The sequence below is a fragment of the Schistocerca gregaria genome, chromosome 8 (assembly GCF_023897955.1).
Source record: "Schistocerca gregaria isolate iqSchGreg1 chromosome 8, iqSchGreg1.2, whole genome shotgun sequence".
Lineage (NCBI taxonomy): Eukaryota > Metazoa > Arthropoda > Insecta > Orthoptera > Acrididae > Schistocerca > Schistocerca gregaria.
This window is the reverse complement of record NC_064927.1, coordinates 118,632,520-118,657,191: the sequence shown is the minus strand read 5'-3', so window position 1 is coordinate 118,657,191 and position 24,672 is coordinate 118,632,520. Positions and strand designations below refer to the sequence as shown.

At 39.5% G+C, this 24,672-nt stretch overlaps 1 protein-coding gene across 2 annotated transcripts in view; it reads left to right on the top strand.

The window, feature by feature from the left end:
• The window catches only part of LOC126284204 (phosphatidylinositol 4-kinase alpha), a 170,152-nt gene that overhangs the window by 95,193 nt on the left and 50,287 nt on the right, over window positions 1-24,672 (top strand). For both annotated transcript variants that reach the window (XM_049982969.1, XM_049982968.1), the window contains 4 exons: window positions 2,333-2,490; window positions 15,195-15,323; window positions 20,016-20,198; window positions 24,198-24,393. In XM_049982969.1, coding sequence (XP_049838926.1) covers window positions 2,333-2,490; window positions 15,195-15,323; window positions 20,016-20,198; window positions 24,198-24,393 — 666 coding nt within the window. The remainder of the gene's footprint in view (window positions 1-2,332; window positions 2,491-15,194; window positions 15,324-20,015; window positions 20,199-24,197; window positions 24,394-24,672) is intronic.

Sequence of the window (24,672 nt, the reverse complement as noted above, 5' to 3'; positions counted from 1 at the left end):
ATGATTAAACTGTGTTCTCTGCAAAACTCTACTAGGCAGCTTCCTCTTTCATTTCTTTCCCCCACTCCATATTCATCTATAATTTTTCCTTGTCTTCCTTTTCATACTATCAAATTCCAGTCCTCCATCACAATTAAGTTTTTGTCTCCCTTAACTACCTAAATAATTTCTTTAATCTCATTACACACTTTTTCAGTCTCTTCATCATCTGCAGTGCTAGTTGGCATATAAACTTGTACTACTGTGGTGAGCGCGTGCTTCATGTCTGTCTCGACTACAATGATATGTTCACTATGCTATTCATACTTTTTTACTAGCATCCCTGTTCTATTATTCATTATTAATCCTACATCTGCATTATCTGTCTTTGATTTTGTATTTATAATCCTGACTTCACCTGACCAGAAGTGCTGTTCGTACTGCCACCAAACTTCTCTAAATCCCAGTATGTCGCACTTGAACCTATCTATTTAGCTTTTTAAATTTTCTGACCTAGCTGCCCAATTAAGGGATCTGATATTATACACTTCGATTTGTAGAACACCTGTTTTGTTTTTCCTGATTATGACATCCTCTTGAGTAATCCTCCCTGGAGGTCTGAATGGGGGACAATTTTACCTCCAAAATATTTTACCAAAGATAATGCCGTCATCATTTAATCATACAATGGAGCTGCATACCCTTGAAAAAAAACTATGACTATAGTTTCCCCTAGCTTTCAACCATTTGCCATACCAGTACAGCAAGATGATTTTGGTTGATGTTACAAGGCCAGATCAATGAATGATCCAGACTTTTGCCCATACAGCTACTGAAAAGGCCGCAGCTCCTCTACAGGAACCATACATTTTTCTGGCCTCTTTAATAGATACCCCTCTGGTGTAATTGCACCTATGGTATTGTGATCTGTATTGCTGAGGCATGCAAGCTGCCCCACCAACAGCTTGTTCATGGGGGGGGGGGCATTGTGAATAAATGCTGCAATAACTTTGTTTATGTATCTGATCCAGAAATGTAAGTCAGTGAAGGTGAGGATCAGTCCAGTAGTCATATGAATTCTTATGGGGATTTCCTGGCAAAGTAAACCTATCCTACTGTGTCAAAAAAACCTTGTACATTCTTTACATTTCAAGAAAGCTAGCATGTCAATTCTCTGCATAATACTGTAGATAATGTGTGTTGCTGATTGGGTATTAAATGGTGCAGTTGGTCAGACCATCATTAATAAGAGTTACTTGACATAAATATTGATTCAACATTATCTGTAAGGTCAACGCACCATTTCAAAAACAATGTGCCTCAATCGATGGGAGGAGGAGGTATGTGGAAGATAGGCCTAATTTGATCCCTGGTTTCAGTAATTATGCAAGAAGATGGGTACCAAATTTAAATGGCATCCAATGTGTCATCAATGTTCTTTTTCTTTACCACAGTGCTTTACTCACATGATCCTTTTGGAAATAGTGTGGCCTTTAAAGTGACTTACCCATCCATTTATAAGGGGACCTACAGTTTAGTGTAGACTCTGAATAATCATGTAGCTTGGCATTTTTCACATTAACAAATCAGTGCCAGAGGCAAAAGGAATGCTAAACGACTGAAATATCCTAGGACTGACTGAGGATTGAACACTGAATCCTCGATTTTGAAGTCTGAATTTACCAAGTCACGAAGCTACACTAATTGAATGGATAGTACAAAAAACATTCATAAACTGAAGGGGATTTATCAGTGAACTGAAAGCTGTGTGGTGGGCATTACTCCAAGAGACAGGAAAACAAACAAATGGATCATGAAGAATGTATCCAGTGGAATGGATGATTGGTTGACCAAGATATTTCTTTGGTAGATTCCAAGAGATAGGAAATTATAAAGATGATGACCTAATAGAAGATGGGTGGATGACATCTGAAAACATGCAGTTGCAATTTTACTGTGTAAAGCTGGAACCTGTAATGTATGGAAATGTTTGGAGGATGCATTTCTCTGGGAGTAGATGTCAAATTGCTGATGGTGGCACTGGTAGTGATGATTATGCTGTCATTATTGTCAGAAGAAACCATTGGTTTTTGATATATGAGTATGTATGACAACTCAAATTGTTCTTAAAATATGTTTTCTGTACCTCCACAGCAACCCTTTGAAATATGTTTACTACTGGTTTCATGAGATATTGTTTCTGATGAATGAACACCTTATGAAATATTAATTTGCTGATGTACATTTACGTAATGTTAATGAAATTATGAGACCTGGAATTGTAAGTTAAAATGTTACACTGCAAAATATCAAGCTGCCATCTTTGCTACAAATTTTCTTTCTTTACTTACAGGTGTGTATCGAAAATTGTTGCATGTTGTGGCGTGGTCACAGGTGGAGTTGTTTACAGAAAAAGCAATGATGACAGCTGTTGATTGCTGGCAGTGGTTAATGACTGCAAGACCAGATTTAGAACTTCGATTTCTGCAGGAAATGTTGGCAGCATGGCAGGTACGATAAAGCACTTAATATTAGCTCCAGAGGAGCAAAGGAAGCATGGCAACTGTTATTACTGATCCAAATGATGGAATACGCACACGCACCAGCCTTTTCTGTTATATTCACCACTTAACACTGGCATCTGCAAGAATTGTCTTAATTTTGATGCGACAAGAAAATTATTCAAATGAAGGTTATTTGACTCCAAAAGTCCTGTCAGCTTAATAGTAATGAAAATACATGGGGGGGGGGGGGGGGGGGGGAATTTCTATATGAGACAACTTCAGTGATATTACTCTTATAGGTAGAACAAGAAATTACAGGATAAAAACTTGTTGAGGAGTGCTCTACATATAGCAGGCCTCAGTGGCTTCAATTTCTATGGAGAGCAGTGTAAACTACGTGGCCTTGTGCCATTTGAATGACCAGTACAAATCCCCATTTTCCATATATTTTTACCCCATAATTTACCTTCAGATGGTGAAATTCCAAGTACTGACAGCGAGGAAAGACAAATTAGTTGGGGAAGGTTCTAAAATATTAGCAAGTGACTGAGACCCAGTGGAGAGGGAGCCATCTGTTGTGAGGATGAAATGCAACACTTTTCGTCTGTTTTTGTTTCATCTTTGTCTCCACCACCACTGCTACTAGACCAACCTCTTTCTATACGATTCCTGTGATTGCATCATCTACCTTTATCCCGTTAGATAAATGTGAAATGAGATATTCTGCAAACTGAAGTGGGGTTCACCTATGAAGAGCATATTCCTCCATTCATTAATTATATAAATTGCTATTAATGACTCCATAGTAAATATGTCATATCTGTACTGTCCACAACAGGCTGTGTACTGTTGAATATCTGGTTTCTACAGGATGGATAAAAGAGCACCGACAGCACTTAGTAGGTTGTATATGATGGCAAACTGAACATCTTTCAAGACAGAACCAGTGACAGAAAACTCATGTTTTCAGCATAATGGGGTATTGAAGTTGAAAAATAGTTCATGTATGTATGGATTGGTGTTACACTCTCTTTAAGAAACTCAACAAGAATACCACACCATGCAGTACATTACATAACTTCGTTGCATAATGTACATTGGCAGTTGAAAGACTGCGACACAGGCTGAAGTACATATGGCTGGTCACGTAGTGTTTCATATGTAGTGAGGATTCATGTGATCAGATTCTCTTTAGATGTTACAGAGGTTGCATAAACCATTTTTAATAATATCACATGCTAATATGCAAAATCCATAAAATCTGATGACTGTGGTAGCCATGGAACAGGTCATCCTCTACGAATCCATTGATTTGAAAATGGTGTGTCTGGATTATACTGCACATTTGCATCAAAATGAACTCAAGCTGTGTTATTTTACAATCAAATAAGGTAGGAAGAATATCTCTGAGACACATGAGGTAGATTGGTTTTGTTATTGTAATACATAGACTGATCTAATCACATTATCCCAGCCTGTATGTTCACACTGGACCTTTATTGGTAATTTTTAACCACTTAGGCACAGAGATTTTTGTTAGCAAAACATGAGTCTTGTCAGAGTGGAATGCTATTAGTTGCAGTCTGTGAATATACTTTCATGTGATGACTACGTTACACAACCATTTAGGCTACGAAACACAATATGAAGACACATTGAGGCCACAATTCTCAAACTTCAATGCTCCAAACTGTGTACATTTCCAGACAGTGGTTCCTGACCAATTTTCCATTCCACACATTATAATGTTGTCAGTGTTTTCTTGAGGTGCCCTGGATACCAACTGGTCTGCAGTTCTATTACACAGTTTTATGAAAAGGAAAGTTGTTACTAGCCATACAGCTGAGATGCTGAGTTGCATATAGGCACAACAGACTATCACATACAAAGCTTTCGGCCATTAAGGCTTTTGTCAACAATAGATGACACACACACCCATGCACGCACACACGCACATACGCATGCACAAATGCAACTCACTTGATGACTGCAGTTGCAGGCAACTGAAACCACACTGCGAGCAGCAGCACCAGCACATGATGGGAGTGACAACAGGGTGGAGGTACGGAGGACGCTGGGGCAGGAGGGGGAGGGATGTCTGGTGGTGGTGGCAGGCAGTGAAGTGCTGCAGGTTGGATGTTGGATGGAGGGCAGGGGAGACGTGGAGAGGGAGGAGAGGGGGGAGTGGAAAAGGAGATAAGTAAAAAGACTGGATGTGATGGTGGAATGATGGCTGTGTTGTGTTGGAATGAGAACAGGAAAGGGGCTGTATGGATGAGGTCAGTAACTAATGAAGGTGGAGGCCAGGGAGGTTACAGGTATGTAGAATGTATTGAAGGGAAAGTTCCCACATGCGCAATTCAGAAAATCTGGTGTTAGTGGGAAGGATCCATGTGGCACAGGCTGTGAATCAGTCATTGAAAGGAAGGATGTCAAGTTTAGCAGCATGTTCAGTAATAGGTTGGTCCGCTTGCTTTTTGGCCACAGTTTGTTGGTGGCCATTGATGTGGACAGATAGCTTGTTGGATGTCATGCCCACATAGAATGCAGCACTGTGGTTGCAGCTTAACTTGTAGATCACATGTCTGGTTTCACAGGTAGCTCTGCCTTTGATGGGATAGGTGATGTTAGCGACTGAAGTAAGTGCTAGTGGGAGGATGTATGGGACAGGTCTTGCATCTAGGTCTATCACAGGGGTATGAGCAATGAGTTAAAGGGTTGGGAGCAGGGGTTGCGTAAGGATGGATAAGTATATTGTGTAGGTTCGGTGGGTAGCAGAATACCACTGTGGGACGGTTTGTTGTTCTTTTGGCTTACTTTGAGACAAATGTAAGTGTATGAGTGGTGGAGGCCAATGTGATCAGAAAGAAACACCCCCCATGATCACACATTTCTTGAATGTATATGGAACACAAGAATAATTTTTGAAGTTTTTGTGGTTAAATCAAATAATCTCTTTTCAATGTTAAAAATTTCGCCCCAGTAAAATTTCACTGCCTCCCCACGTAATGTAACAAAGAAGTTTCGATACAGAGTGTGTGTGTGTGTGTGTGTGTGTGTGTGTGTGTGTGATCTATTGTTGATCAAGGCCTTAATGGCCAAAAACTTTGACAGTCATTTTGTTGTGCCTGTCTGCAACTCAGCATCTCCGCTATTTGGTGCGTAGCAACTTTCCTTTCATAGTATTGTTACTGTGTTTTCCATTGTTTGATTATTACAGTTTGTAAGGTAACTGCATTTTCTGAAGCCCTGCAGACATCATTGGATTTTGTTATGCAGGTCAGATACTAGTCTTGTGGACTGGATACTCTTGGTCAACCTTTACTGGTCTACAATAAAACTGATCAGCTTAATTACTTTTGGGGATTCTGTCCTGAAATTCATTATCTTTGAATCATGTGTCAGTCTGAAGCAAGACATTTTCCTTTTCTGTGCAGGTAACACAATTTTGGTTTATGTGGACAATCACGATGACAGTTTATAGTGATTGCTCCCATTTTCTTTCCATTATCCTCTGTTCGTGATTACTCTTAAAATTTGGAGAATCTTGTGAAACAGCTATTGGTATTTTCACTGGTTGCAAATGATGATCATATGACAGTCATAAATTCTGATGACCATATGAACAGTGCTTTAATTTTCATCTGTCTAGTAACCTTGTTCCAGTTTCATGAGACATCTTGATAGGTTTGGTCCTTTTCTGTCTCATCCCACCAGTTCAGCTTTGATTTGCCAAGTATGTGTATTCTCTGCTCTGAGAACTCTGAGCATTGGGTTCTCAGATCACCTGTTCACATGACCAGTGCTGCTAGTCACTAGTATTTAAAGGAATTCAGCACAGTAACTTTGGCTCACTCATTTTTTCTCAACATCCATTACAGTCACAATTGTATACACAAATGTGCTGCAAAGGGCAGCACAGCTTTCAATTTTCTGTAAGCCATCAACAGATGGAATAAAAGTCTCTTATTCCTTGACATCCTCTCCACCCTGTTCTTTCTTGAGAGGGATGACCATCTGGACCAATTGATAAACCTTTGTATCACATGGCTGGCAGAGAATGATGCAGCTTGTTTTATTTTCTCTGCCATGCCACACTTCTTCCACCACTGCTCTCTTCTACAAATGCCATGGTTTTATATCCTCTTGAAGCAGAACAACTTACTTGATTCTTGGTTTTCTTCTTGAGGGATATCCGTTCACCTCATGGTAGCTTCTAAGCAGCAGGAGATATTCATTTTTCCACCTATGCCTAATAACGCTGTTTACCTTTCGTCTTTGTCAGAACTCATTGCTGAGGTATCTCCTAGTTACTGGTTGTGGCCTGTATGGAATGGTTACTAGTTTTCCAGCATTTACAAAGTGGGCTGGCATCAATGGTGTATCAATGTTTCTTTGAGTTATGGGTTCTGAATGTATTGTGGTATCTATTGCTGTCAGAAAGGTGTTTAGGCTATCTTCATTCATCTGAGAGCTGCCTGGCATCTTCCTCCCACAATGCTTGATGATGGATTCTATCATGCCATCCCACCAGCTTCCTCACCAAGCTGCCTGTGGTGGTGTGCACATTCAGGTGATTCCATGGTGGCCACAAAGTAGTACTGTATGTCAGTATGCTGGGCAGTTTTGAAGAGTTCAGTCAGTTCTCTGTTGGCTGTACGGAATACTGTAGCAGCGTCTACATTCTGCAATGCGTTGCATGGCCTTCAGAAATCTATCAGTGGGCATATCAGTGACAAGTTCAATTTTAATTGTACGTGTTGTGGTACATGTCAGACTTATTGATTTGGTATTTGTTTGTAACATATAATGGTCCAGCAAAATCAGTGCCTGTTACTGTGAGTGGTCTTGTGGGTTGAAGTCTGTCCCATCGTAGTGCCACCTCTATTTCTGTTTACTGATGTCTGTATATTATCTTGCAGGGCAAGCAATAGTCAAGAATTATCCTGAAAGCTTATTATCTTTCCTAAACGCAAACTCTTCTCACAGTTCACCTATCACCATATGTACACCGAGATGATGCAATGCTGTGTGTGTGTGTGTGTGTGTGTGTGTGTGTGTGTGTGTGTGTGTGTGTGTGTGTGTGTGTGTGTGTGCGTGTGTGTGTGTATGTGTGAGTGTGTGTGTGAGAGAGAGAGAGAGAGAGAGAGAGAGAGAGATGAGAAGAAGCCGAACCACACTATTAGACAGGAAAGAATTGCGTCGAGCCATCTTTGATGCTTTGGGTAACTGTTCTCCCTTACACAGTGTGAATAGTTAAGCTCTGAATAGCTCCTCTTGAACTCTTCTGATCCAGTATGTACAGGCCTTTTGTAATTGCAAAGCACTCAAAACTGCCAGAACTTGCCAGTCTTGTTATCAATAAATTGAAATGCAAGGGCAGTTGTGTGCACTATTCACCAGTATGAACTGCATTTTGCAAGTTGAATGGGGGTTCACTGATGCTCAGCAGAGTGACATCTGCTCAGGGTTTGGCTTCTGGCATTGATTTAGCTGGAACTGGGATGTCCACTGGTCATGACTGTTTGTCTTTTAGAAGCCATGGTGGACCACGCTACCAGATGTCAAGCATTACTTGTAGATCTGCTTTTAGTCCCTGAGTGAAGTGATCTGCAGGATTTTGTCTTCCAGGACAGTGACTCCATTGACTGGGTATAATGTAGGTCAATGTTTCTGTCAGTTGATTACAAAGGAAGGTTTACAGTTTGTTTGGATCTTTTTGTATTCACTCCAAAGTGACAGTGGCATCACTTCACAGAGTAACTCTGTTGGCATCAAATTCTGTTACCTGCCAAAAGTAAGGAACAAGTCATGTGCTGACCATTGTGGCAGGCAATTCCAACCTAGGCAAGGTTACCTTCTTGTTTGCTACAAACAATATGTGCTGTGTAACCAATGTCTGTAGTTGTCTATACGTACAAAGCAGCCCAATAAGCTCTTTCGGGGGGATTGAGGACACGTGCACCTCTGCAGAATCACTTTTGCTAGTTGTGCTTATCCAATCTGTAAATGCACAACAGTGACAAATGATAAAGCTTTGAGACACAAGAATCCAACTATGAGCAAGATCTGTGTGGGCAAAACATCCTCCCATGTAAGACCTCTCCACCAAATGTCTGGGAAGATTAGTTTAGTAACAATCACATTGGGTGTCAACAGACCAAGGGGGTCATAAAACTGAGCAGCTGCTTGAATAATGTCTCTCTTGATTGCCAGTTTGTCAGCCTGGTCTTTAGCTGTCATTCACTAGTCAGTGGAGATACTCACCTTCAGTATTCTAATTGATCCCAAAACATGCATTGCGAGATTGGTTTCAAGACCTTTGGCTTGCCATATTGCTTTCTGTTCTTTCAAATTAGTCGCTCATTTCGAAAGTGGAAGGCTTATCTGCAGGAAGAATGCAGTCAGTTAATGATAAACAGTTGCAGAGCTGTCACTGTCTCACATACAATCTATAAAGTCATCCATGAGTACAGAATTGCTGATAATCAGGGACATTTATCATTATTTAGTACTACTAGTTTCTTTGTGGCTGCTGACAAAAAGAATGGGCTTATCAAATGTCCAAATGGCAAACATTTGAAACAGTAAATATGACATCATCCATAATAGCATAGGCACCACTCTCTTGTGAGATCTATGTCCTGTTCATTCAAGATGAACTATAAGAAGGCTTGATCCACATCAAACAATAGTCCTGTCAGAAGAACTTTGTGGAATCATTGCAAGGTTGTGAGTAAGTTTTGCAGTAAATTTGCTCCTGTTTCAAGGGTATCATCCAGGGATGAAGAGTCTGGTTCATATGAGATGCATTGAACAAAATCCTGTGTTTAATATTTCCATTGCTGCATTTCTTCACTACGTAGTGTGGTAGGTAAAATCCATTCTCAACTGTATGGTCCTCAATCAATTTTTATCTGATCTCTTGTAATGTAGTTTGACGTGGTCTCTTCATAAATGAGCTTCACTTCTTCATTCCTTTGCATTTTGTTTTGTAAGGAGAGAAGATCTGCTTCAACAGTGGTGTGATTGCTAGAGAGAAGTGTATCCTTCTTCCATGGTATATAACTCTGCTGTCATTCTCCATTCAGTATGACACTAGGAAGTCTTGTGATGCAGGGTAGGAGCATGGGTGTCAATGCTTGCATTTGATGCTGTGTTTTTTCAGTTGTCTCCAAATACCAAAAACGGTGCACTGACTCATCAGACATCTCACTGCAGTACCAGTCCTGTTTCCACTAAGAACATATTCGAAAATTGTGGGAAGAAGAACCAATGAAGGAGATACTTTAATTGGTTGTTCCAAGGCCGCAATTTTCCAGTATTAACTAGCTCCTTTCTGAATTTCAGTAGATAGATCTTCTGTGTCTCCCGTCAAATATGCCAGCCGTGTACCGTTCTGCAAGGCCATATCTCCTATGTTTGTGGTACTGCTGGCTGATGTGAGACCTTATTGCTGCTTCCAAAAACTGTGATTGTAATGTGGATGTGGATAGAGTATCCCATCATATTAAAATGGACCTTACTCTTAGAGAGAGATGAAGTGTAGGATGACTCAAATGTTGTTATCCCCAAAGTTGAGGTTCCAGTTACAGTGAGTTCAAGAGATTGTCATTGAATGTTGTGTGAAACTTGATTGACTCCCATTGTGTAGGATGGTACATACCAGTTTCCTTTTGCCAGTTGGTCCACTGATACTGATGCAAACATTTTGTGAGAACGTGAAGTTGTCATCATTTCAGTCTTGTTCACTGTTGTGAGGTGACTATTACAGACAGAAATACGATGCTCGCTCTTACATTTTGCACAAGATGCATTCCCAGTTCAAAGGACTGATCACATCTTAAGTCACAGGAAGTAGTGGTTTGTTATCTTTGTGGTACATATTCTAGCCTACAAGCTTGCAACCTTGGGACAGTCTTCATCCCAGTGCTCCCTTTCTGCACAGTATGTACAGAAAGGTCCTGGATTGCATTGTGTCATCTTCTTGTCACCCTTTGTTTTTACCTTCACGTGAAAGGCAGATGCTGATGGTACGTAATTCTCTTGTGTTATATAGTCCACTTTTATCTTGTGTGTGGTGATGGCTGACTCCCCCTCTTCATTTAGGAGCCCTGTAGGATGTGTAAGATTCCCTCCTACGAGATTTTGCCATTGTGCATAAATAAGCCAGTTTCTGCAATTTTTTTCTGGGAATGCATGGAGGAGTTTGGATGTAAACACTCTCCAATAAGAATCCACATCCTCTCCTTGCGCTCGTAGTGCTTAAGTCTGCTTGTGGCACTCAGTGTAGGTGGCGTTGAGTGTCTGTGGACACCTGAAGTAGGAGCATTAAGGTTCTTGAAGAAGTCGGGGTACTTTTGGATAATCCTATTCTCATCCCCATCATTGGATTTCAAATTTTGCTTCGTCTGTTCATGTGTCAGCTCTAACAGCAATCCCATCAACCAAAATCCATGTGGGAATATGTGCTTTTTCATAACCGACACTTTTAAATTGTCATCTGTGGAAGCTCTGAATTGCTCCCAGGATCAAGATCATTCTTCTGTGTCGCCAGAGAAAGGATCCAGTGTGATGGTAGGCAACTGCATGTCTACATGAAAATGCATATCAGCTGTGTTTCCTTCTCCTGAATGTGCTCCTCCTAAATGCTCTTTCACCTTTTGAATAGTGTGTTTGCATTTGTTGGTGTAGTCTTCACAATCTTGTGTGTTGACCTTGTGTACTGTGTTGTCCAATAAATCCTGTCTTGAGTCATTGAGTGAGATCAGCTCTTCTAGGGTTTTCTACAAGCAGTCCTGACATGTCCAATTCCTCTGCTGGTGTAGAAACATTGAACCCGTTTATCTGAACCACAGAACTTGTAGCTCTTGAGCGTAGTGTTATCCTCTTGCATCATAGTTTCTGGAGAACCGTAGTGATATCTTTCATTATGTGTTATTTTTTCTTACTGCCACGTGAGTGTCTGTAGCACTAGTCATCCCTGTCAGCATATTGTTAAGAGATGACACTGTTTTGCAGTATTCACTATAGTACCCTAGGGTTGTTCACTATTGCCAACAGGTAGTGTGGCTGTGCAGTATTCACCATTAACAACCCTTAGGAATGTTCACTGTTGTTTGGCAATCTAGTAATAAGTTAGCAGCCCCCTTTGTGCTGTGTGAATAATACGCTAACTGCACAGTGTTACTCCATCACCAACATGTATGCACAGATTAACCATATACAGAAAAAATCACTCAGAGCTGCCCACGCAAGTGCAGTTCCAATCACCCCCTTTGTTATTTAATAATTCTCTTGGCTAATAGAAAAATGAGAGAAGAGGGTTGGCCATTGCAGCCAGATACATAGGCAGTTATCGAATTCTACCATGTGCCTGAAACCGAACTATACAGTGCTTCCTAAGTGTATAGAGTTCTATATTTATTGATATTTTTTAATTTATTTATGAAGTCACACTACGGAAACAGTTTATTAATTCTTTGAGGTGAGTAAATCCATCTTACATGGAAATTCACAGCACTCTTGCCACCTAGCCACAATGTGAAATTTAACTTGAAAATTACTTTCTTAAGGCTTAAACTGACTCATTAGCTCTCATTATAATTTCTTCCAACATACAGTAATATCAGCAGTTACCTTATTAATCTTGAAATACCCATGTGGCATTAATGGCAGCAACAAATGTTGTATTCTGTGATCTCTCTTCCTCTTATAATTTATCTGTGTGATCTGACAGTGGCATGGTGTGATGATATTTTGCGATTTAAGTTGCTGTCAACATATAATCCTCTTGAATGTGTAGTAGCAATTTATCTCTCCTCATAGTTCCTTGGTTTGGCACCAAAATGTTGTTAATCACAAGTATTTAAAGAAATTCAACATAGTAACTTCAGCTCACACATTTATTCACAGTATTTATTACAGTTACAGTTCTGTATTCACATGTTCTCCAGAGGGCAGCAGAATCTGCAGTTTTCTATAAGGCATCTACAGATTGAAGTCTTTTGTTCCCTGCCACCAGCGAGCACCCTGCTTACTTCTGATGATATTTGTAGTCAATAACTATCTATCATACCATAATTTTCTCTATCAGTGTGCTGTCTCCACTCTGTCTGTAAGAAGTCCTAAAATTTACATAATCTCTAATGCTTCAAGGATTTCCCTTTATTTTAATCAGTGTTGTTAGGTCCCAATGTTTTCCGGCTGCGAAGAGATCCTCAACTTTAGTCTGTGTGAGGGAGCTTTGTTTCTAAACATACTCCACTTACTGAAGGAACATCTGTCTTGTCCTGTTATTTTCTTTAAATCTTTAATTTGAGATCTTATTCACAAAACATGGTGAACCGTGCTCACAGGTACTTACCAACATATTTAAAGCCTAATCTGTCTGCATGCAGCAAGATATTGGGTACCTCCACATTGAACATCAGCATGTATTCCATTTTATTTCTTTTGATCAGATTTTCACAGCGTGTTACTTTATGTGCTCTACTATTCCTTAGAATTTATCTTCCCTTAGCTCCACAACACTATGTCCCTTGAAAGGCTCACCGTTTATTATGTCTGTTCAGTTCTACATCGTTCCCCTGCTGCAGTTATTGTCGCTGATGACCCCTTCCAGCTCTAGACTGACTGAAAGTGGAGACAGTGCATCATGCTGACTCAAACTGCATTTCACTTCAAACATCAGTTGTCTCTCCGCCATACAAAAGTGTCACTACCAGTCCTGATGTTTCCCTGAAATTCTACATCTTAACTGCAGAATTATTCTCTTCCTTTTAGCTTTTCCACCACTGTCTTCAAGTGTATTATTCTTCCTCAGCCTATAGATGCACTTCTTCAGTTTTTAGATAATCATTGCTGGTACCCATGTTTTCCTTTTTTCCTTGCTACATCCTATGACTTTTTACTGTCTACAATGAATATTTATTATTATGAAAATTGTTCTATTATTTGTCCCTTAATTGGATGCTATGTTCTCATTATGTTATTGTATTTAATATTTTTACAATATTAATTGATTTTAATTGTGAATATTAAGAAGTGAAAATAGTAAACTACATTTTTCTAAAAGTTATTATCTAATGTTACACAAATGTACTTACTTTAATCATTTTTAAATAAACTATGACTTACCTCATTTAATTGTGTAAAAAATCCAATACCATTGAGAAACACTAGGGAAAAAAAGGCAGCAAGTTTTAAATTTCCTGCTGTGTTAATGAAAAATTAAACTGTAAATACACACATCAAAAAACATTTTGCATCACCCCCAGTTCCCAGAACTCTTGAAGACAGACGTTGGCCATGGATATTGTATCACAGACACAGTCCCTTTGACTGTTCAGGGATCTCACTAAAACTTCCCAAAGACATAAACAACCAAGCACGAGCAGCACCTGTTAGATGGAGAGGGTCCAACAGCCGATCAGTTCCAGTTATTCCACCAGGAAGGACGTACACGACTCGTGTTGTCTGTAGTTCAACCATGCCGAGACAGTCAATATCGCAGTTCGATCACATCCACATTGTTACATTGTGTGAGGAAGGGCTCTCAGCAAGGAAAGTGTCCAGGTGTCTCAGAGTGAACCAAAGTGATGTTGTTCAGACATGGAGGAAGTACAGAGAGACAGGAACTGTCGATCACATGCCTCACTCATGCCACCCAAGGGCTACTACTGCAGTGGATGACCACTACCTACAGATTAATGCTTGGAGGAACCCTGACAGCAACGCCACCATGTTGAATAATGCGTGTCAACTTCATTCCTGATGTCCATTGCGAGGTCCACCTTTGCAACCATGACACCATACAGCACAGTACAGATGTGGGCCCATGCCTCGGATAGATATGGTCAATGTGACCCACCAACCATTCTTGAGGGATCTACACCGAATCGCCGTTGAGAAATGGGGCAATCTGGACCAGCAATTCCTTGATGAACTTGTGGATAGTATGCCATGACAAATACAGGCTTCCATCAGTGCAAGAGGACGTACTACTGGGTATTAGAGGTACTGGTGTGTACAGCAGTCTGGACTATCACCTCTGAAGGTCTTGCTGTATGGTGGTACATCATGCAACGTGTGGTTTTCATGAGCAGTATAAAGGCAGGAATGATGTTCGTGTTGATCTCAGTTCCAATTTTCTGTACATATTCCAGAACTCTCTGAACCGATGTGTTGCAAAACTGTTTTTGATATGTGTATATTATAAATGACATACAGAAATGTTTAGGAGTGACTGCTTGTGCCATGAGAATACATGACAACTTTAGAGACATAAAAGCAAGGTAAGTTTACAAGCCATACATATTTTGATTCATCGATATCCTACAGTTAATGTTTTAAAATAACTCATATCTCATCGAAAGGAACTTATTGCAGAAGATTAAAATTTGTTCTCAGCAGTTAGTTCCAGTTTGAAAGTAATAAAGCAGAAGGAAGTAGTCACAATGGGAAACTGACAGTATTCAGACATAAATATATTTAGCATATGTGTCTGTTTTTCAAATGACACATGCCAAACCATTTTTATTGTAAATGTTACTTACAGAATGTGTTATTATCAGACTAATGTCATTATTGTATGTCACCTGAACTCTGTACTGCAGCTATATCTCATGAAATTTGGTGGCAGTCTAAAATGTCTGATAATAATTACTAGCATACTGGGTATCCAGGTGTTCAATTATTATATGTTTGCAGTGTTCTGTTGACAAGAAATTGGGGCTGTTTGCAGAGGATGTGGATGAAGTAAGCCCCCTAGCAGCATATGAAGGTTGTAAACTTGAGCCTTGTCCACCTTTTGTGAGGCCACATGACGTTTGGGTGCAGGTAGGTAAAGAAAATTTCAGTTTTATGAGGTATATTTCTTACTTTTTTTATTTCCTTCCCTGTTTATATATATATCTGTCCAATGGCCAGCTTCACACATCCGTCCACATCAAACCCACCAACAAGCAACAGTACCTCCATTATGACAGCTGCCACCCATTCCATATCAAACGGTCCCTTCCCTACAGCCTAGGCCTTCGTGGCAAACGAATCTGCTCCAGTCCTGAATCCCTGAACCATTACACCAACAACCTGAAAACAGCTTTCGCATCCCGCAACTACCCTCCCGACCTGGTACAGAAGCAGATAACCAGAGCCACTTCCTCATCCCCTCAAACCCAGAACCTCTCACAGAAGAACCCCAAAAGTGCCCCACTTGAGACAGGATACTTCCCGGGACTGGATCAGACTCTGAATGTGGCTCTCCAGCAGGGATACGACTTCCTAAAATCCTGCCCCGAAATGAGATCCATCCTTCATGAAATCCTCCCCACTCCACCAAGAGTGTCTTTCCAGTGTCCACCTAACCTTCGTAACCTCTTGGTTCATCCCTATGAAATCCCCAAACCAGCTTCCCTACCCTCTGGCTCCTACCCTTGCAACCACCCCCCGGTGTAAAACCTGTCCTATGCACCCTCCCACCACCACCTACTCCAGTCCTGTAACCTGGAAGGTGTATACGATTAAAGGCAGAGCCATGTGTGAAAGCACCCACGTGATTTACCAACTGACCTACCTACACTGTGACGATTTCTATGTGGGAATGACCAGCAACAAACTGTCCATTCGCATGAATGGACACAGGCAGACAGTGTTTGTTGGTAATGAGGATCACCCTGTGGCTAAACATGCCTTGGTGCACAGCCAGCACATCTTGGCACAGTGTTACACCGTCCGAGTTATCTGGATACTTCCTACCAACACCAACCTATCCGAACTCCGGAGATGGGAACTTGCCCTTCAATATATCCTCTCTTCTCGTTATCCACCAGGCCTCATTCTCCGCTAATTTCAAGTTGCCGCCACTCATACCTCACCTGTCTTTCAACAACATCTTTGCCTCCACACTTCCGCCTCGACTTACATCTCTGCCCTTACTCTTTGCCTTTAAATATGTCTGCTTGTGTCTGTGTATGTATGGATGGATGTGTGTGTGTGTGTGTGTGTGTGTGTGTGTGTGTGTGTGTGCGCGCGCGAGTATATACCTATCCTTTTTTCCCCCTAAGGTAAGTCTTTCCGCTCCCGGGATTGGAATGACTCCTTACCCTCTACCTTAAACCCCACATCCATTCATCTTTCCTTTTCCTTCCCTCTTTCCTGACGAAGCAGCCGCCGGTTGCGAAAGCTCGAAATTCTGTATGTGTGTTTTATTCATTGTGCCTATCTACCGGCGCTTTCCTGCTTGGTAAGTCTTGGAATCTTTGTTTTTATAATATATATATATATATATATATATATATATATATATATATATATATATATATTAAAAACAAAGATTCCAAGACTTACCAAGCGGGAAAGCGCCGGCAGACAGGCACATGAACAAAACACACAAACACACACACAGAATTACTAGCTTTTGGAACCGATGGTTGCTTCTTCAGGAAGGAGAGGGAAAGACGAAAGGATGTGGGTTTTAAGGGAGAGGGTAAGGAGTCATTCCAATCCCGGGAGCGGAAAGACTTCCCTTAGGGGAAAAAAAGGACAGGTGTACCCTCGCACACACACACATACACACATATCCATCAGCACATACACCATGGTCTTCAGCAGTGGTGGAACTTGATTACTGAGAATATCCAGACATCTACTAGAGTTACAAAAGCACAAGAAGAAAAATGATTCTGAATATATTTTTAGATCTTAGTTATCAAATTTGAAGTGAACATAATAGTCACATTGTTATACGACATGTGTTCAAAAAAGATGGAATTTTTGTTTCTGGAGAGAATTTTATTTAGTATGTACATGAATGTTATCCACTTTAAAATAGTTCCTGTCAGATATCACACACATTTGACAACGGCCCTTTTTCCAGTCTTAAAACACTTTGGGGATTACATAGCTTTCAGCTCTCTTAGAGATGTGATTTTAATCTGATTTATGCTTCTAAAGTGACAGCCTTTGACATTCTCTTTATTTTTGGGAAGAGAAAAAGTCACACGAAGCCATGTCTTGCAAACATGGAGGCTCTGGCATCATTAGTGTATTTATTTATTTATTTATTGGTCAAGAATTCATGAAAATCGTAGAAGTGTGAGGAGGTTCATTATTGTAATGCAAAAGCGAACAATTGTGTCACCACAAACCCAACCTCCCATCACCAACTGCCCCTCTCCACGTAAATGATACTGAACAAGTAAAAAGTACAACTTATTGATATTTCATCCTCATAGCAAGAAGAACTCATGGTGCACTGTGCTTTTAAAATTGAAGAATACAGTGAGCATTTGACCTCACATGTTGAGCTTTATTTAGTCTCCCAGAACGCTTCTGCTGGGATGATTGAGCCTTGGTTTCAACATTGTATCTGAAGAACCCGTGTTTCTCACTTGTTATGACACATTTCGGTAGTTTGGCATCATTGTTGACTTCATGACTAACATATATTTCATAGCAAAAACATCTAAGAAAATTAGCAACTTCTATGATTGTGGTTCGGTGATTGTTCAGTCATTTCTTTTACTTTTTCCGTGATTTCATCTTCAATGTTTCCATGGCCTACTTCGCTTATACCACTTGTAAAACAATGTTTTACTAAGAGAAGACACACTCAACGCATTATTTAATGTTTTTAAAACTTAACTACACTTTATTGTGTTCTTATAATAAAATTTAATGTAAATTCTGTGATTCATTTTTAACCAAAATAAATAATTGCTTATATGTCTGAAACACATTTAATCTTTCTAACAGCTGACAACAGATTAAATATATGATGTCACTAATACTTTTCAGTCATGTTTAGCAACACGACAACGAAAAAAATCATGCAAATGGGAATAATACAGCAGACAAAATTACAGAATTTCCATTACTTTTTGAATACCTCAGATACATTAAAAAGTCTAATCATGGATATTCTATTGACTGCTCAGCTGTATTCCCTGTATGAGCCATTAGGATTCACTTACCAAAGAAATTTGTAGTCTATAATTCTGAGCTACTTGTAATATTGAAAGAAATTGAGTAAATGAGGTGATAAGATACAACACCATGAAATCCTTTTAAGATATTTCAACAGACATACCAAGCAAAGCAACAGTTCGGTAAGTTTCAGGATTCCATCCTTTCCTCACAAAAGCGGGGTACTAGACATTAGAATTTAGACAGATGAGTTGGCTGATCTGGCAGCTAAATATGCCCTAGACAGAAAAACAGCAGTGCATGAGAGTCCCTTGTATATCATCAACCAACTGTGAAGGTTCAGGAAAGTTTGTCAGTGGAAAGAAGAGTGGCTGAAAGTGAGGAATATGAAGTTGCAGGTAGTGAAACCAATTACTCATCTACTCATCCTTGGTGTATTTCCTTCCAATCACTTATTTTGGATGAATTAACTCCAATATGCTGGCCAAATTGATATGCTGATTCCTTCTGCAGGGGATACTGTCCAGTGTGCGGTACTTTTGAGATGTAGATGTTGGCATTCCTAATTAGAAAGACCAGTAACCCCCCACCACACACACACCTGATTCTTTAAAGAATCAAATTTCCATCTCTAAAATGACATATTGTCTAGACTATGTGTTGTACAATGATATAATTTTGCAGGTACATCAGTGATAGATGTGGATACCACCTGCAAAACATGTTGTGAATAGAGTTAGTAGTAAAGAGGTAATAAATTAAAATGTCGTGCCTGATGCTGTAGTTTTACAGCATGAACAGAAAATTTCATAAACTATCTTCCTTTCATTATTTTTTGTATTTGGGGGTGGGTCGTCAGTGGGAAGAACTTGCTTAAAGCTTTGAAATTACACTTTTGTTGGAAGCTCATTCTCAAATACTAGATGAATTATTGCTAAATTATTTTAACGGTTTTTAATTTCTGCCTTTAATGTGTCAAAACATTCCTCCTAACTGAGATTTTCTTATAATTATTGTCTGTATTACCTGGTTTTTAGAAATGCTGTTACATTTATGTTGTTATTCTAGTATCCTTAGAGATAAAATATCTATCTCATTTATCTTGGTGGTATATAATTTTACTTTGTTTAAGAGTGCTAATGACTGTGATTTATATGCTAACAACAACAACATTGATTTTCTCATTTCTTGGACACTGCAATAGTTGTCAGTGGAGATCCAAAACATTTGTCCTGGTTCCTGAAAGGACCACTGGAACTCAATATCATTTTGATGCCTCTCTGTGCTTACACCCAAGAAATTTGCTGTGGTGTAACTACTACATCAGTTCAACCTTCAGTCCTCTCAGGATCGATATGTGGGCATTGAAAAATAATAAGCAACCTTCGAAAGAGCTGAGAACCTGAATTGTAATGTTTAGCTATCCTTTTCTCCAGAATTTGGTGTCTACTTGGGAATCTGTGTTCTGAAACTGTGTAGACTGTCGTAATTGTTTCATATTGTGCAGCCCTGTAAACCTAACATAAAAATTCTCATTTTCAGAAATAGTTCCTATAAGATAGGTTCTAGAGTTTTGTTTGTAACACATTCTTTACATTTGTACAGTTCCTGTCAGAGGTGGTGGAAACAGCAAAATATTGCAACCAGGAAGTTGTGGAAATGCTGGCTATGCTGCTACATCGGTCGTTACCAACAACAGTTGGTGTGGGTCGTCAGACACGACATGTTGTTTCAGCAGGAGCTAGATTCCGGCTTCTGGCATGTGGGCTGTCATTGCTACAAGGAGATGTAAGTACTGACATAATATAAGGGAACTGCACTCTAATATAGACAGAATTTTTAATTTCCTTTTTGCTAGGGATCTGAAATTGTAGCATCTATTTTTTTGCATAGTTCACATCAAATATTTTTTTCGTTAGAACACTGATCTCAGAAACTTCCCTATCCAATCTGCTGTAACAGTAGCCCTACAAGAAAACATGATAGAGCTTGGTTGTTTGTAAATTATAATTTGGTTAGCCTATTACACGAATCATTCTTTTTTTTTCATATATGTTTACATGTATGTACTGATGTTCCTTTGTGTGTGTTAATTATGTTTTTACTTTTTGGGCATACTGTAGTGGTTGCAGCACTGTAGCCCACATACAGGTTTGTTGTGGCAGCTGCTTCCTCCTCACTTTCCAATAAGACATCAATGCTCAGTGAATCCATTTCACTGCAACTGGTATACTACTCTGTCTGCATACCAGGCAGTGAAATCTGATGCATATCTTTACTCAGTTGTGGAATTTTATATGACTTGTCATCTTAGCTTAGGAGCAGGCCAGTTCTCAGCATTCATCATAAATCAGAAATGAACCCACACTCAGCAAATTTCATTGTACCTCATTAATTCTAAGCCAGATCATTGAAGAAGAGTATACAGCAAAGAAAAATCTATACCATCATTCTTCATAGTGATTTGACATTTAAATAACATGTGAGTCGATTAAAGACTATTTTAGCCTTCATTCACTGCCAATTCTCATATAACACATTTATATTAAGAAAATATGTTTTCAGTGGGTGGCTTGCCATACTATTAATGCGCATGAGGCAGCAAAGCTTGAATAACATTGACAAGTGCCAAAATTTTGAGCTTGAGAGCTACCCTGAAACTAAATGTTGGTAACCTGTCACCCAAAAACACTTTCCCAGACTATAAACAACAGGTTTGAAATGTCACTCACTCAGACTGGCAGCATGGTTGGTTTAGGACTATAAAGCTGTCCATACGGAGGTGCAGTAAGTTCCTTTGAAGCTCTAACTAGAGTGTGTCAGGTATGTCAAAGAGTCATAGCAGTCAGAAAATTTCAGTTTGTCCCTAGTACTGTGTTCACAGTTTTTTGTTCTCCTAACACATCTCCTAAATTGTTTCATCAATACAAGAAAAAGACCAACTTGTTACCACGTCACTTTTTCCAGTGATTGTTTGGTATAGGGATTTTTTACATTTTCACACTCAGATGTGTCTTTAATCATACCAAGGGAATAATGACATTACATTCATTGCAGGCATTTGACAAACTTGATGAGAATTCTTGCCATGCAAAAAGTCTTCGATGAAGTATTTTATTGTTGTTGGTGAATAATGCTACCAGGGGTAAATATTGACCAAAATTATTATTTCTCACTGGTTCTGTTATTCACCAACAATCATTAATGGCTGTGGAGTTTACAAGCTCCAGCACATATTACACCATTTTGTTTATCATAGCTCATCATTTATCCACGCATGTTGGAACCTCAGAGTCTGCATAAGCAACTCTGTTATACGAGGGCTGTTCAATAAAGAATGATCATAATTTTTTTGTGGTCATAATTTCTCATGCTAACATTTAATCTTATGATATTCTGTTAGCTTAATGTGCAACAAACACGACGTAGTAGTTTCATTGTTGCAACTCCCGGTTCCCGCCTATGAGAGGCAGCCAAGGTCAGACATGTTCAGTTTCGCCTACCACTGCAATGGAGCTAACACCAAAGGAACAATATGTGGCTTTGAAATTCTGCTTTTGTCTCAACAAATCTTGAGCTGAGGCCTATACAATGCTACAGGAGACATATGGAGAGTCTGTTCCTCCTACAGTACAGCTCGAAGTTGGTTTAAAATGTTTGAAGATGGGAGACAGTCAATTTCAAAGGAAGGTGGGCCTGGTGCTCCAGTTACTGCTCTTACGGAAGAAAACATCAGCATTGCTGCTGTCATTGTGAGAGAGGATCAACGAACTACCTTAAGATCAATTTCTGATATCTGAACATTTCATTGGGTGCCACCCACATGTTGGTGACAGAAAAATTACACATAACACATGTTTGTGCGCGATGGGTTCCAAGACTGTTGATTCCCGAACAAAAGGACATTCGCATGCAGGTCTGCATGCAGTTAAAGTTGATGTTAGAAGAAGATACTGAGTTTCTTTCAAATGCAACCACTGCTGATGAAAATTGTCTACATCATTTTGATCCTGAGAGTAAACAGCAAAGCTCAGTGTGGAAATCTCCTTCATCACCAACCCCCAAAAAAGCAAAAGTGGTTGCTTCTGCTGGGAAAGTTATGGTCATCTCATTCTTTGATATTCATGGAATGATCTATCAGCATGTTGTAACTGCACACAGACCAGTAGGTGGACAATACTACAGTGATGTCCTGAAAACATTGCAAATCCATATCAGGCTCAAAAGACAACATTTCCGTGAAGCAGGCTGGATGCTGCACCACGATAATGTGTGGCAACGTATTGCCAATGTTGTTGCTGAACATCTTGCAAAAATAAACATGAACTGCATTCCTCGCCCTCCCTATAGTCCGGATTTGGCCCCATGTGACTTTTTTCTATTTCCTAACATGAAGAAACGCCTTCATGGGAGGCATCATCAATCATCAGAAGCAGTGGTGAAGGCTGCACAGGCGATTTTGAAGGACCTCTCAAAAATGGTTTCCAGCATGTATTTGAAGACTGTAACCAACATAATTGTCAGGAAATAGTTCTGCACCCATAATGTTTATCATGGACATCATTGTGTAAGTAGGTTGTTGCTACAGTAAATCAAATTGGTCTGTAGAATCATCAGTTAGAGACCATAGCTGAGTGAGTGGCAGAACTGAAACAAGAACTATGCCAGCACCAGCATTGCTGCTGAATTTCACTCTCTCTGCTGCTGTTCCAGTGACAGTGCCATGTTTCACTTTGTGTTTAAAGAATATCCATGACAAATATTAAAATTTGTTGAACATATTTTTGAGGCCCCAGTCATTAAATACAAGTATTTTTGGGTGGAAGGTGGAAGATTAGACATATTGTCCCTTAACATACTTTTGATCATTGTGGATACCCAAAAAACTAGGAAACATTCAGCAGATCTCATTTTGTTATTGCTGCCCACATTCTTTTATGTGTTTTTGGCATTTAGGACAGACTTAATTTTACTGGATTCATTTGTCTTCTTCCAGAACAATGTGTCTGGATTTATTAGCTTGTGTTATAAATTTTGCATACTGAAATTGTGCTTTCTGTATACACCAGTATCAAAAATGCTTTTATTCTGTGCTAGGTGATAGGATGTTCATGCCATGCAACAATTTAGATGCAGGTCTTGGGCTTACACAAGCCAGGTATACCAAAACAACAGTGTAGTCTGTATCACACTGAAACATGCAAAAAGAGAAGTGTGCTGTGCTTCTATACTCCAGCAGTAAACTAATGTTTGCATTGATATGATTCATGTAGTCAGAGGAAGTGTTCAGTGTATCAGTACCTCCATAGAGATAGTTGGCCTTGAAATCACTTTGTGAAAAGTCACGTACTGAGAACATTCCACAATATTATTTCCAAAATATGATGCTGTTGTGGAGCCTGTCACTGTGTCATCTCTTGCTAGCACTGAGAACTTGAGTAGCAATTTTATTTTGATGCATCTGTCATGATACTGCTTTATGAATCAGAAGGGAGCATATTAAATTTGTTAGGTATTGCAGAGATTTATACAAGGGCACAGAATTGTTTGCAGATTCAGAGCAGAAAAAAATTTGTAATGCTGCCTAACAGACTGCCTTGGCAGATTTGGAAAAATTGATCATGACTATACTTTTCTATTGAATTGTGCAGTTTTGGCAAACAAAGTGAGAAGGTTTAATTTCACATATTTCTTGGGATTACTGAGGATGTTGTTTGAATATCAATTGATTAATAGATAAAGCATTTTTCCCATTGTCAGAGTAAGAAGCTGTTGTAAATTCAACAGGTATTGCCACGATCCTTGGCTCGCAATGTTTTGCGTGAACGTGTCTATGCTTCTTGCCTGGACTACTTCTGCAGTCCTCCTCCACACTGCCCAACACAGAATGAGAACGAACTCCGAGAGGACATTCTGGTGCTTGTACGCTTCTGGCAAGCTATGCATTCTGACAAAAAATATCTCAAAACATCTGTAATAGGTGGTAAGTTATATTATTGAGTAGATGTTAAGGGCTATCTTTCTTTCATTTTGAACTGATGCATGCAGTTCACAGATGGAGACCCCCCAACACCACTTCAAACTTTTGTTCTAACTTCAATATTTTGTGCTCATTTTCCTTCTGCACTAGTTGCATATAGGAAAGATTAATCTTCCTGTTGATATGCATAAACTTACACCTACAAAACAGTGATACTTTTATTGAAAGTAATTCTCACTACACCAGCATTTGTTGATAATTTGTATGTAAGCCTAATTTGTT